Here is a 15,630-nt window from a genome sequence, read left to right as displayed (position 1 = left end):
GAGCAGAAGGGCACATTAACTTCGATAGCAATGCCCCACAGTGTCTGTAAACGACTTTGAGATCCCTTCCTTTCACGGGACAACGACTTTTAAGGTACATTAACATTCACTTGGAGCTGACACGTTTTCAGTGATTTCAGACAAGACAAAGACAGCCTACAGATGGACATTGATAGTTACATACATGTGTGTTTGTATGACTGCCTCCTGTCAGAACATACTCAAATCAATCCCTTTGAATTGCATCTTCCTAATTTTTAAAGACAATTATAATGTTTCCTGCTTTAAATCTTCAAGAAAAGAAAAGAAAAGAAACCCTACTTTGACTCGTTGAGTAGCAATCTACCAGTTAGGCTGAGAACCAAGATCTACTGAAAGTCTACACAGAAATACCCTTAGGGCCTATTTTCATCCTTCTGTCTACATATTTGGACTCTAAACCCCAACAATTCTTGTTAGAATCTAATTAATTATTCTGATACAAGATCAACTTTTAGGCTCCTTAAATAACTTCAGAGAGTATTTCTGTTTAGAATAATGAAAATATGTTAACTGTACCTAAACAAAGGTGCTCGCTCCTAAACACAGACAGAAATTATTAACTGTAGATATGATAAAAAGTGCAGGAAGAAAATTAAGGGGCACCAAGGATAAACTTTAAAGGCAGGATCAGAAAACCTGTATATAGGCATGAAGGCCAGCACTAGCAAACTTTAAGCACAAACACATTTGTCACCATTATCACCAAGTCTTTTGGCTTTAAAACAGCATATTTGGTATCAAACAACACAGTGCTTTGGCATTACTGGTCCAGATAAACCTCACCCCTACCAATATTTCTTTTTTTTTAAACAAACACACACACAAAAAGTAGAAAAGAATGAAAGAAACTGCTCAACCAGAAGCAGTCTATGTTTGAATGACATTAGGATAAAAACCCCAAACACTATTCCTTATAAGAAAAGTAGTGAGATCTAATCACAAGATACTCAAAACAGACTACAAGAGATATGTTTTAAAATTAACCTCGAAAGGTTAATAAGATTAATTTACTCTGTACTTGCAGCATATTTTGGTAATACCTTCTTCATTAGTGAGAAGGGCTTTGCTTGTCAGGCATTTCCTTTATGTTTCTAAATGAAAAATATTTAGTCTACCATTGCCTTTTAAGGATTCAGAATGTAATTAGAATAAATTTTTGCTTACTGAGCTACACCAAACTTCATCTGCTCTGCATTTTGGTGGCTAAATTGTCAATACTTCTCCCATTTAAGGGAGAAAGGAGTATCCAGTGCCATGCTGGTGAATAGGCTGAGCTACATATATTACCCTATTACTTTATTGCTGAGACTTATTTTATCACATTTTAAAAATATTCATCTTTTAAAAGGACAGAAACCAAGAACAGTGAAATCTTCAGGGCTTAACCAAAGTCATGAAACAGAAGTTGCTTCTGGAATTGAGCTCACTTTCCCCCTTCTCTTGTGTTTTCTTTCAGTCTATATTTACAAACAGAAAAGGAAATGCAATATTTGTAAACTCACAGGTACACTGTAAGTTTTAAAGTTTTGGTTTTTCTTCCAAAAATTCAAATATGAAAGTAAAGCAAGGAATAATTTTAAACCTCAGGGGTAAGGGCAGGCAAAACTCTTAATATGCATGCCAATCAGAACAGTGACATTTCAGTAACTTCAGGATAACTGGCATGTTTACAAAAAAACATAACAATTAAAATCTATACACTCTAACTAATTATTTTCAGCCAATTAAGAGTCATTATTAAGGCCAGAAACAATTCCATGTGAGAAAAAGTTACCATATAAGCAAAAAGCAAGAAATGTGACAAATCAAGAGATTAACTCTTTAGCAGTAACACAACATCCTAATACTGAGGTATGCCATTTACCATACTGCTTTATATGGCACTACAAAGATGAACTAAAAAAAAAATAACAAGGACTGCAATTCTACGGCTCTCTTCTATAACTTTATTAAAGGCCTGACCAAATTGCCAAGGCTACACATTCTGCACAATGGATGATGCTTCAGACAGTTGTGACTAATGTCTGTGTCTGTTTTACCTCAGGTTTAGGAGAGTGGAGGGGAAGTAGAACTTAATCCACAATTAGAAAAACACCCTGGTAAGCCTTTAAATATCTAGCTATGAGAGACAACTTAGTTGCAAGTTCAGACGGCTCTGTTTTCCCTCTCTTCCTTTCATACTTACACTTTCAGTACACCCACAATACTATATAATTTTCACAAAACATTAATTAACACTGGGCATTACTTTCTGACTAAATTGTAGAAAATCCCTAATTTCCTGCCAGATTCTAAACTACTGGTTTTTTTTTTAATAAAGCCCACTTAAAAAAAAAAAAAAAAAAAGATCACGGCACACTTCTCATTTTATCCATTGTTACCTCATGCAGAAAGCAAAATCCCAGATATCTCAAATTTACTACAGAAGATCATGTTTGCTTGATGCTTGAAAGTTCTTAACTGATGTTTGGGCTTATACATAAAACATCTTCAGAGTGTGCCATTAGAGCTACACAAGCCTAAGTATTTGAAAGAGCCCAATTAAGCAGCAGTTCTTGCATTCATGCATTCAAAATGAAAACACTTGCTGCCTAGACTGCAGTTCCACTGGTAGTTAGTCCACCTAATGGTTCACGACCTGAAGAGGAAGATCTCATCCTCCCCATTCTCACCTCTTAGTGTTCCCTTTTTACACCATTCTTCCTTCTTGGTATCTTCCCACTCTCACTTGCATGGTCCTATCTCTTTTCTGACAGCCACGCCGGCCGATACAATCCAGTGAATCAATTAATCTCATTAGAATGACAGAAAGCTAATATTTCTTTGAGAACAAAAAGACTCCACTGAAGAATCAAACAAGCACCTGAACCAGCAAAAGGCAAACACGGGAAAAGCACACTAGGAGTGTAGGTCTGGGGAAGATGACAATAGCTAACTCCTCTACAGTGAAAAACAAGAGCTTTAAGCACAGCAGTAAAGCAAGCATTTTGAGGGGAGCAGGGGAAGTGTACTAAATATTTCTTCCCCAGTTAGAGGACCCAAGACTATTTTGTTTGCCAGCCATCACAACTTAACATATAACCAAAACCTTGAATCTGATGCTTGCAAATTCAATCAACAGCCACTGTCAGCAAGGCATGTAGTACATGGGTTAAAAAATGCTAAGTTTCTTCTTGGACAAAGTGAGCTGGAGTCAGAATTCCAACTACAAATTATTAAAAGTACCAATCTTGAACATCCACTCAGATACTAAAATTACTCTTTCACTGCTCTTTGTATAACTAATTACAAAATTTGATATCATTTTGAATAAAAGCGATTCCTTCATGTTTATATCCACCTTAGTCTTCCATGTAACACTGCCAGGTTTCCTACCTGTAACTTCACAATGGAATCTTATTTTAAACTCTTGAAGACACAATTATGAACGATAAATATACAGTAAGGTTTGAAAGAGAAAGCATTCATGATGGATCATTTTATCTTTAATATCTGAGGGAACAATAATTTCCTCTCATGTTCAAATAGTTTTTTCAATGAAAGCAGGTAAGAACAGTATTGGAAATAAGGAAAAGGAAAGCATCTGATATGACAGATAATAAAGTATCTTTTGAAAACTTATTTTTGCTAGGAATCAAAGAGCAGTGATTTTTGTTCCTATCTTAAATATATTCTTGCCTTAGCTTCCTAACCACACAAACATGAAAGCAAGTATATCGAGAACAAAGCTGTTTTGAAAACTGCAACAGAAATTATTTTGTTTGCCTTCCAATACACAGTAGTGATATCTCACATATAAGGAATTTGATACTTCGTAGGATTTCAGTGTTTTCATCTTACTTTCTGTTCTTTACTTAATCACAAACTTTTTTTGAGACTGATGCAGGATGTGCAACAAGATCTCAAGAGATGCAGAGTGATGGGTATCTTGGGCTGTATTCTCATACAGTAGAGAGCTGATCTGACAAGATCTTCATGTGCATTTATGTCAAGCATTTACAGAAATCCTTCTCTCTTGGCTTCATTGCTGTAAAATCCCTAGCTGTGAGCACTGTATGGATATCCATGTGGAACAGAAGCACCTACAGATTGCCTCCCATCCACTGCTCCTCTCTTACCAGAAAGAGAGCAATATTTATTCTTATGCTATTTCTGTTATACCCTATAGTAACAAGCGAAAAACAGATAAAAGAAATTCTATGTAGATATGCCCCAAACTCTAAGGAGGGCTTTTTGTTGTGCTTGACAAACATTTTAAATCAATATAAATCAATTATATCAATTATATAAAAAACAAGAGAAATTGGTTGGTCTTTTTTATTACTTTTTTTCAGGGCTAATTTTCTGTAGAGAAGAAGCCAGTCTATAGGAGACAACTTGTTGGAGGAGACTGGGAATGTCTTGCTTCACTGTGGCTGTGCCAGCACAGGTAATGGCACCATGGGGAGCACAAATCTGCTCCAGGCTCCTCAGGCCTTGACTGAGTAAGTGAACCATAATGGAGACTAGACCAAATTGCACATCCTCCATATCCTTGGAGCGGGTGTAAAATAAAGGAGAAGCCAAAAAAAATAGCCCTGAAAGTTGGGCAAGTCTGGTTTTCACATGATAGCCACCTGATTTTAGAATTCAACCAGAATGCCAGTTTGCTTCAAGAGCATACGCTTCCAGAATATTTATGAACATTACTACCTCAAAAAAAACCCCAAAAAAACCCAACGATAAACACAACAAAATTAACTTGTAAATCTCGTAACAGGAATAAAAAGCAAATACTAGGATAGAAGAAGCACTGGGTACATAAACAGCTGTCCCTTCTTTCTCAGGGGCATTCTGCTTGAAAATAGCTTTGTTAAATACCAATGTCAAAGCTCCTGTGCTCACAGCTTTTCTTGGAAAAACATCAGGACTTTGAGCTCCTTCAATATGAAATAACAAAGCAACTACTACACAAGTTATGTAATCAGCCTGAAAGACATGTAAAGTTACATATTTCAGAATGTTTTCTAAAAAACACACAAACCCTACACTAAGTTTTAGAACAACTTCCTCAGCTTCTTTGTTACATATTTCCAAGCTGACATGTTCCTCATCTCCCAAGTGAAAAATGGGTATGTAGTTTGGTTCTTTAAAAAAATTTTGAACACTTCAGAAGAAACCGTTAATTTCAGTTTCGTGTCTTAATAGCACTAAAACACCATTTTTCTGGTTCAAACTATTTTCACTTTTTTTTTAAAGCTAATTGCATTTCCATGTATTTTCAATATACCACCACTTAGCAGAAAGGCTAAGTCAATTTTCAAACACTTCCTAGTGTTTCATACAAGATAATGCATACCTGAAAGATAATCACTTAATCCTCTACAAAAACTTGATTACTTGATTTAAAAGAAAATCTCTGTACAGTTAACAAATGAAGGGGAAATTTGAAGTAGATCAACCAACTTTATGAGTAGGCAGCAATACTCCCTAAGTTCTGCTGAAATTATGGTCTTCCAGCTCATATAAAAGTTATCTTATTTTCTTTTCTAGTTTGAAACTGAAACACATGTGCAAAAATTATTTTAGATTACGTTCAAACTTCAAGTACGTTGCAAAGGTTACTGGAAATATCTCAATTCTATAAACCTAACATCAGGAGGAATGACCCATTTAAAAACAAAACAAAACATCCTTAAAATAGATGTATTTAAAAGCAGGCTATAAATCAAATTTGTCCCTAATAGAAAAAGTATATATTTAAAGTTCTCCTCAGCTGTGGTAAACCTAAGTTAAAAAACTAAAAAATAAAAAAGCAAACCCTAAAAGCAGCCACATAAGCAGCCTGGAACAATGACCATATTAGGAAATATTAAAAGAACTGTGATTGACTCTGAATTAAGAAAGAAAACTAAGGGATGTAAGAGCAGGAATATGCAAAATAATGATTGTCACAGAGCTATTTTTCCTAACACCTTGCTTCCTATCATACCACAAAGAAAGTACCACTGGCCAAAGGAACTGGAAAAAGAAATTCAAAATTATATATATAATGTGTAATTATCTTATAAACTGCAAGGGATTGCTGTACTAAAGACTGCAAAAAAGATTGTATGCTTATGTAGGAGTTAACAGGATCACCAGCAACTACACTGTGAAGGATTAAAATGCACATGGAATGCAATTACCTTTCTAAGTTCACACCAGACCAACTGACATGGTCTAGGAAAAACACACCTGGCTGGGTGATCTTAACAATGCACTGCATGATTTTTTTTGTGCAGCTGTTTTTTTGTTTTCTTCACTAATCACAATCTGCTATGTCTACTGCCAATTGCTTTTACACACAACATGTTAGATTAAATGCACCATTTCCATCCCTGGCCTCCAACCCAAATTCTTCAAAATGTGGAATTCTTAGCTTATACTTAACCATGACTGCCACTGGGATTTTTTCAGTAACGACATTTTATTTATCTTTTGTGCAGGCATGAAAACAGAGATCTTATTTTTAGTTCTGGTAAATGACAAAAATTAGCTTTCAGAACATTCCATTCCTCCTGCAATTAAATGATGAAAACAGAACTAAAGTGTAACTCTCAGATCATGCTATTGCACCACTACTTCATTACTTTAAGAAAGAGATTTCAAAAGTGTAGTGATCATTTCCATGTTGAAATCCCTGAAGAGTTTAAAAACTTGGATAGCCTTTTTTCACCCTACCATCACTACATTAAAATCTCGAACTCTTTACAGACACTGCATGATTTTGTTCATCTTTTGTTTATGTCTTTGAAAGAATAAGAAATATTCTTCGTACAAAACAGTAGTCCTATCAAGAGTTCCAGTATTTCAACAAAATCACATCTTCCTACTGAAATAGGAAGCCCCAGAAACAAATTTTAAAACTGTGTGATTTCAACAAATGTCAGAAATGTACTTAAAACCCATTTGTGCCGAGTTTTGAAGTTCTTAAAAATGGAGAGTTGTATTCTTTTTCTCATTTCATGTGGTAACTGAATTTATTTTTAGGCTTTTAAGCAAAGCCATATTTAAAATAAATTATAAAAGAACTCCCATGCAGAATCTAAAGGGATCTATAAAGCAGGTACAATGGAGATTGTATATTTGTATACATACTGTTGATCTTCATGCACATTTATCCTGCAGCAGAATGTTAAAATAAGTGATAACTGAAGAGATTTGGAAAAAAATTACAAAACCCACATTAAAAAATTCAAGAGTTTCAGTATGCCGTCAATCACTTTCTAACAGTGTTCAATAATAAAGTCAATTTCAAATAGTTAAACCTTTAGGTACTTTTAAGTTCTTACATTTAGTAAGTAAAACTATAAAATGCTTTCTGCTTAATATACTTTGACAAAACAATTTCACAATATGTAAATAAATACAATATGGGTAGCCTTACTATTTTAATCAAATATTACTACTTCATTAGTAAGAGACCTCATAATTACAGAATCCACAATTGCTACAAATGATGCCCAGTTAAATCACAAATACAAAATCTAAACAAAAAAGGAAACACAATAAAAGAAGAATCAAATCTCACCCATTCTTGAAATATAAAACATGTGCTCTTTGAAGTCCTGTTTCCAGGAAAAAACCAAGCTCTTGTTCATGTGCAGTGGGCCCTGGCTTAGGGCTTCTGTTTTGTATATTGGCATTAATTACCTAAGAGAACAAAAGAAAAAGAGGAAAAAAGTGTATTAGGAAAAAACTAAAAATCAAGTTTTGTGTACTTTAACACAGAAGGTAATATTTAATGCTGGAGAAATCTTTGCCATTTGTAGGTGGTAGCTAGCAGACTATTTCTAGCTTTGCCTCCATTGCCACCTAAATATAAATCTTTTTGCTCTTGGCTATACCCTTAGAGATAATTTATTGAACAAGCAGAAATACTGCTAAGCAAAATTTTATAATACTTTTTCAGAAATTTTTGTGAATAATGGTATACAGAAGAGAAGAATATAATCAGTAGCAGGAAGTGATGGTATTCAAAAATCTAAAACTCCTGTTAGGTTACAAAAGACTGCTGCAGAGAGCAGTAAGATGATTAAAAGCTATCTCCAGAGTGATTTCCAAAAAATAATTTCGAAATAATTGTATTACATAAGCATTAAAAATGCTGTCAAAATGTAGAGTAATCAGCTTTCATTTGCCTTCATATTCAGGTCACACAGCCTACCAGCCACTAAGAGACAATAATAAAACAAGCAAAACCCCTTAGAAAATAAAAACCTGTATGTACTTTAAAAACAGAGTGAATTACTTATTTTCCCCCATCACATCAGTTTTATTTCCCCTTTCTTTTGTTTTTTATGACCCTAACAGTGTCTTATAACCCCTTCAAAGACAGCTGTCAAGTGCCAGGCCTGAGGCTTGCAAGCAATGGGTCTGAAAAGGAGAATCAGATGGATATTGCCAGCTAACTTCATTCTAACAGCATTCACAAGCCAAAGAACAGAGCTCCAAGTGTATTGCATTTTTCCCAATCATACCTCAGAGTCTAAATTAAAACAACAGTATGTAACTCCTAGAAAAAAAGGGTACCACAAATTTCTTGCAAAAAAGCATTTATATTACTTAGGGTTTTATGCCAAATGGTAACAAACAGAAGACAAAAGTTAACGTGTAAACGAAAAAAATGTAAATGAAATCAAGGGGAGGAAACAAAAGAGCCTATGTATCCTTTAAATTCAGATAAAGCTTAAAGCTTTTAAATCATGAAGTGTTGCACTCTTACCAAATGAAGAGCCTAAGTTTAACTTTCCATAATTCATAATCCATATCTTATAAACAGGAGGAAGGCACAGGAATTTGCCTAATATTCTGCAGAACTGTCCATAAAGTATATTTTGTCTAACATTAGGAAGCTCAGATATAACAGCTTTCATCAATAAAAACCAAGTCTATTATACATATAATACCTCAGATTTTGACAGTGACTGTAGCTCCATGCATACATAAAGAATATATTAATGAGACCAAGGGGCTATCAAATCCAAGAACATTTTCCTGATTCAGTTTATAGAAGTATTAAGATTTATCTGAAGTTCATCTATATTTCAAAATCATGTTTATCTGGTTATGATATCTGATGATCTTTTCATTGTTCTAGGACTGTGCCTATCAGCTGGAGCAAACACACTTTCAGTTGCTATTCTGGCTGCCATGTCATTGAACTTGCTGATGGGTACTATGTTCTGTCAGAATTTTACCTTCAAGTAGTTTATAAAAGAGAATTTAAGTGCAATTATGTTATTGGCTCCAAATAAACATTAACAAGATTAATTTTCAGTCTTCATAGCTTAATTTTTAATTAAATCTTTTAAAGAATTATCTGAAAAGCTAGTAAGTAAATACACGCAACATACATATTGTAACATATGTGTTTGAAAGACACTGTAATCCCATGATTCTGAATGAACTACTGTAGGGTTACAAGAGGCCTCAAATCGGCATCTTGCATATATACACTAGATCAGAGGAGCTCTGTCCATTTTTAGACTATTAGCACTGTTTCCCTAGAGGTCAGAATGAGAGAACAGTCAGAAAGATAGACACCAGACATCCATTAAGGCATACTAATTCATTGCCCAATTGTAAATGTACATTGAATTGTTATGAAAATAAATAGCAGACATCTTTTTGTTGAGTTACCAAGATGTTGGTAAGACCACATCAATGAAAAATGAGCCACACAATTCTTCAATTATGAAAATCACCCCAGCTTACCCTTTCTATCTCCTGAAGGTACAGGAGAGCAATATCCCCAGCCTTCTCATAGCACGTAACAATATCTTGTTCACGGTCCACATGGAGATCGCTAGCTGAGGAAGATACTGGCAGCTTCTCAAGACAGAGACCTTGGGAGGCAAAAAAAAAAAAAATTCAAACAAAGCATTAAAAGCTAATGTCATATAATATTATACGAAAACATAGTCCAAGTTAGGCCCTTTTAGTCAGGAGAAGAAATGAAAGAAATTAAGGTATGATCCCCTAAACCAAACACTAATAAATATATAAGTACAAGTGACTCTTCATTAATAATTATAAATCCAGAAGCAATCTTTTAAAGCAATTTTGATTTAAAAGACATTATGACAATCTAACAAAAAAGTATATAGAGTCTTTCCATACAGTTTTACACTACTGAGTATGTCTTCACTTTTCCAGAATGATCACAGAAACCAAGGCATGGTGAAAAAAGGCACTCAAGGTAATATTAACCTGGTTACTATTCCAGGCAAAAGCATCTAAAAAAACAAATACATGTAAAAACCCAATGTGTTAGGAACTGTAATTTTTGTACTTAGATTTAGAAGAGGTAGTTCACTCCCATCAAGGCCACGTAAATCTTTTCTCCTCAGGACTTACCCAACAAATACATTATGTGGTGCTTTGAAGCAAAAAAACCCCCAAACTTTGCTTGTCTCAAAAACCCAACTCTTACTAATCAATACTAACTCCTACACAAGTCACTTCTATTACAGCTATTTTCAAGATAATTAAAGTGCTGGAAAGGACCTCGAGAACATTAATCCATTTACCTGATAGAGGAATCAACCAACCCCTGACACTTGTCTAACCTGTTCTTAAAAGCTTCTGACCATAGGGATGCCTTCATATGCAAATTGCTACAGAACTCAACTATTCTCACAAGTACTATTTTTCCCTAATGTCTAAGTCTCTCTTTCGAGATTAATTACTTTGACTCATGCTCACAGAGAGGTTATTCTGTTGCTCCTAAAACGCTGTAAGTTAGAGCGTGGTGCCAATAATGCCAAGGTCATGGCTTTGATCCCCGCATGGGCATTCACTTATGAGTTGGACACAAAGATCCCTCTGGGTCCCTTTCAACTCAGAATATACTGTGATTCATCTAGACAGAGAGACATGCTTGTAACAAAAAAATGTCAATTCTCACTTATTTCTCTTTTCATGCTTCCTTGACAGCCAATCATATTTCTCTCCTCTGGACACTCTCCAATTGGTTATCTCTGTCGTGACTCACTGCGCCAAAACTGATACAGGCTCCACATGAGGCCTCAACAGCACTGAGCAGAGAAGATTAGAGACTTCCTGGTTTTCATAAGGAATACTTCAAAAGTATTAAAAATCAGCAGAACTTTAGTGCTTTCCCTTACATATTAGTAAAAATTCTCTTTCGTTGATGATCTGCATGAGATCACCAGCTCATATTCTTGAAGCCAACTATTTAATCTTATATTCATTAGAATAATTAATTGCATTTTAGGTAGCACTTTCCACATGTGAAGAGATTTATTTCAGGTCATTCTTCCAGCTTGTCAGCAGTAAATGCTAATCCTAAAGTGCCTTCAACTGCTCCCACATTAATATAATCTGCAATTTAAATTACTGTATTCTCAATTCATCATTGAAATTTTTGAAAATCCATTACTGGAGAAACTAAAACCAAAAACAACAACAAAACACATAGTTATATATTGGGCAGATGTCTGCAGAATGCCAAGTAGTACAGATCCAGTTTGGAGTTTATAAAATTATTTCTGTCAATCAATACTGTAAGGTCAGTACAGTATGTTTCATTACAATTACAAAAAAACCCCAAAACAAAACAAAAAACAACTTGTAAAGTCACAGCTACATAACCTGGAGTTTATTTATTGATGAACTCAAAACTGTACAGTATCTGTTGGCCTCCAGATTATTTAAGAACATATATTAAGTTTCAATCTCTCTGTAAGTGTTGCTCATCTGTATAAAAAACCATCAAGCCACATTTCTGGCTTGAGAGGATGCCTTAAGTCTGTATCACAGTTTGTTGGCCACCTTTACCCTCTAATCCACCCTTTTACCAGTACAAACAACAGATACCTTACAGCTCTATTTGCTATATATCCAGTTAAGACAAAATCCTGACTCCAGTACTAAGATCCCTGCTAAAAACAAAGTAACATCCAATACACTTTTCAAAAAAACATGTTCCTAAAGCACAGCAAACACACAAGTTGTCTGTCTCTTAAAAATCCACTAAACCTGAGTACAAATAGACACTGGATTTTTCTGACAGATCATGATTTTCACCTAACATACCTCTAAAAGTTAACTAGATTTGCGAACAGTCTAGAATAGCCAACAAATATGCTTTTTTTCAATTTTTCAATAAAATCACAAATACCCAAGAAATTTTTTTTGGTAACAATAAGTCATAGAGGCCAAAGCAGCAAGGTTTAACTATAGAAAAAAGTCAGTCCTCCTTGTACTGCAGTAGGTTTGAAGAGATCCCCTGAAAAGATCTCAACGTAAAGTTGATACTGGATAGAAAGTTTGTAGTGTCCTACATGAACACCTTTAAACTCAGAGGTGACCAAAGAACACAATAAATGAGCTGCAATGAACACATCAAATGACTGAAAGCACCAGGTAATTTGTGTGTGGCTCACTCCTCCCCATTCCTTCTCTCCCATACTATGAACAGCCAATGCCCTCGAGTAACCATCCTCTACATGAAGCATATTACTCAACTGACTATTTGTAGATCTGACTTTGATTTATTCTTTCTATTTTTATGGTTTATGGCCAAAACCATAATCTTTTAAATCTGAAAACTCACTATAAGGACATTTTCTTATTTTAGCTGAGAATTTTCATTATGATACAAAAACACCTCAGTGTTCAGCCCGAAATTTTAAGTAATGCAGCAGGGAAGTACTAAATTTTAAGTGTTCTTTGATGAAGTACAGAATACTACTTCTTAGAGAAACTCTACTATATAACTGGTATTCACTATTTTTTTTTCTGGTATGTTTATTAAACCCAGGAAATTACGTGTATTTTAAAGCATGTGATGCTTTGGAGAAGGAAGTTTATTTGGAGATCAATTCTGAAATGACCACTTAACAGAATGGTTTGCATGCTGTATTTGTTTTGATGACACAAGTAAAAAATTGCAATTTAATGTTTTACTAAAAATGAAAACATATCAACTACAGGGAAAACCCTGAATAAATTATGATTTCTGTAATTATTATTTCATTAAAACTACTCACTTTTTTTTTTCTTAAATACAGATGAAATTTAAGAAATAATGTATTAAAGTATATAAAAGTACTATTTAAGTTTAAATAGACATACATGGCAACACAGCAATAACAACTACATAATATACTGCCCACTTCTTCATAAGAATACTGAGAGATGATAAGAAGTTAATTAAAATAGGGATCATTATATTAGGCTCTCAAAAACAAGAACAAACACATGGAAACATATAGAATAGAGAAACACATGAAGTTCAAAAAAACACATATCACTCTAAGTTGTCTGTTAAAGACTTGTGATAGAATCAGACAAGTCATTTCTCCCTTTTGTGATTCTTCCCACACCTTCAAGGCAGAAATCTGCCATTCTCCCCCAAAAGGGTAGGCATTTCTTTAACTGTTTATACACTGCTTAGAGATATTTGCTATATCCCTATACTGCCATAAAATGTTACTGCATTTGTTGTAAAGGCCATAGCTATTGCTTTATTTAACTTTTGATTATTTTGCATTCAAGAGTATCATGACAAGTGGAATCACAAGTCGGCTTTGATATTCAAGGCTTTTAAGTTTAAGCCCTTCCAGTTAAAATCATCTTCAAATAAAAGCTTCCAACAAACTGGGTCAGTTTTAATTTGGGAAGAAACTTATCTCATACATATCTAGTTCTGATATCAAGCAAGATGACTCCTGAGGGAAAGAAAGTGAGAAGCAGTGAAATGAATATGAGTCCCTACTAATTAGCCTTACATGTTTTGCAAGGTAACTCTAAAATTGCTTGCCAAAAGAGCAGAAGAGCAACAAAAAGCATTTGGGCAAGAAAAGGTTATTTCTGATATTTAAATTATATGGTTAGTTGCAAATGTTTTCTTTAAATTTTCAAAAACTTTCTAAGTTACCCATATTTTGTAAAACATTCAGAAAGCAAACACTAGAGAGTTTTATCACTTGGAATAAGTGGCATTCATGTGTCTACAGTCTCAAATCAGTGACCAAGGTTATGCCAAGTAAACTTTTTTTACAAATAGAAGACCAGGCCAGCTCTACTACCACATTAGCAGAAACTGACCACTACCCAAAAGAGGATGCCTCAGCAAGAACATGTAACAAACTATTTTTTAGACGTCCCCACACAAGTAGTTCATCAACCAATTTTATGCTAAAAAATCTCCAGATTTCCGTTCTGTAGGAAAAGCAATTAAGCCACACTCTCATTTCACCATAGAGGGTAAATCAAAAGTTACTCTAAGGTCAAAAGGGAATCCACAGTACAGCTCAGATCTTTTCCAAGTACTCTTACCACACAGACCACTAGTGAGATCATTTTAAAAAACCCAACAAAATCACAAGGGTAAGGCCTAACACATTTATAGCATTGTCTATCCAAGGACTATCCATCATGCCAGCCAGTACCTTGTCTGTATAAATTTTAGAGATCACAAATAATAACAGACCCATTGTTTATCTACTGTTTCCAGTAGATAATTCAAAGGACAGAGGAAAAACAGTGAACTACTATTTTTTACTTAAGTCAATAAACATGTTTTTTCAAGAAAGAGAGTTGCATCAATACATAAAGATTTCTGGGTTTGCTTCCTGTTTTCCTTAAGTGGACATGTAAAACCCAAGTGTATTTAAGTATACAGCACTTTGCCTTCCCTGTATGATATGCAAAGTGTTGATATATGATATGGTAAGTGTTCCAAATGCTGTACACATAAAACCCCCTTTCACCTCCTTCTAAAGAAACTTCACGTTTAGCTTTTTGTTATTGCTATCAAGGAACTCCCACAGTTTATTTCTGAGCTTAGAACATACACTGCTAATCTCACTGAAGGGAAGGACTTATTAAGTCCTCAAAGATTTTTACTTGCTTGCAGAGAACTTCTTTAGAAAATTTTTTTAGAAAGCAAAGCATGGGGTTTTTTTGTCTTTAATTCCCTGCTGATATTTGCAAAGTAATTATTAAAAAGGCAAAAAGAACAAGAATAAAGAGTAGGCAGATCTATTTTTAATAAACTGCCTCTTACAGTTACTCCAGATACACTGTAGGAATTGCCTAATGCCTATTGCTTTAGACAATCTAAGGAAACAACAAAAAAAAATTCTGATTTTTGAAGTACCTTGTACTGCCCATCCCATTATGTCAAGACTCAAGAGGAAAAGTCTCCAACAATTGTCAGAATGCAAGATCTCCTTTATGGCTCGTTTTATACATGTGCTTTCCAGAAAAGGCACCAGAAAAAAGGCCAATACAGCCTTCCCTTATCACACTAGATTTTAAGGGAAGCTCCTCTGGCTACCCACTCTTTTAAACACCGACTACTTACAGAGAACTAAATTCCATTCTAGACTAAACCCAGAGTAACACAAGCACAACTTTTCAGGCAGACCAGAGCATCTTATCACACATGTTCATACTGCAGTGTCATTTCATTAGTACAGTTTTTCTAATGCCATAGTTACGCCAGCACTTCTAAGCATCTTGAGGTTTCTCAGAGTAAAAAGAGAAAAAAACCACAGAAATACTCACCTCTTTTTCTGAATTGAATACATACTT

At 34.6% G+C, this 15,630-nt stretch overlaps 1 protein-coding gene across 5 annotated transcripts in view; it reads right to left on the bottom strand.

Moving 5' to 3' along the window:
- The window catches only part of TTC7B (tetratricopeptide repeat domain 7B), a 129,994-nt gene that overhangs the window by 88,526 nt on the left and 25,838 nt on the right, over positions 1 to 15,630 (bottom strand). For all 5 annotated transcript variants that reach the window (XM_085061561.1, XM_085061562.1, XM_085061563.1 and 2 more), the window contains 2 exons: positions 9,781 to 9,911; positions 7,595 to 7,716 (listed from right to left, as the gene is read on the bottom strand). In XM_085061561.1, the coding sequence (XP_084917687.1) occupies positions 7,595 to 7,716; positions 9,781 to 9,911 (253 nt within the window). The remainder of the gene's footprint in view (positions 1 to 7,594; positions 7,717 to 9,780; positions 9,912 to 15,630) is intronic.

This window comes from Lichenostomus cassidix, chromosome 5 (genome assembly GCF_008360975.1).
Source record: "Lichenostomus cassidix isolate B80296 chromosome 5, HeHo_3.0, whole genome shotgun sequence".
NCBI lineage: Eukaryota > Metazoa > Chordata > Aves > Passeriformes > Meliphagidae > Lichenostomus > Lichenostomus cassidix.
The sequence above is the reverse complement of the archived record's forward strand: the minus strand, read 5'-3'. Positions and strand labels throughout refer to the sequence as shown.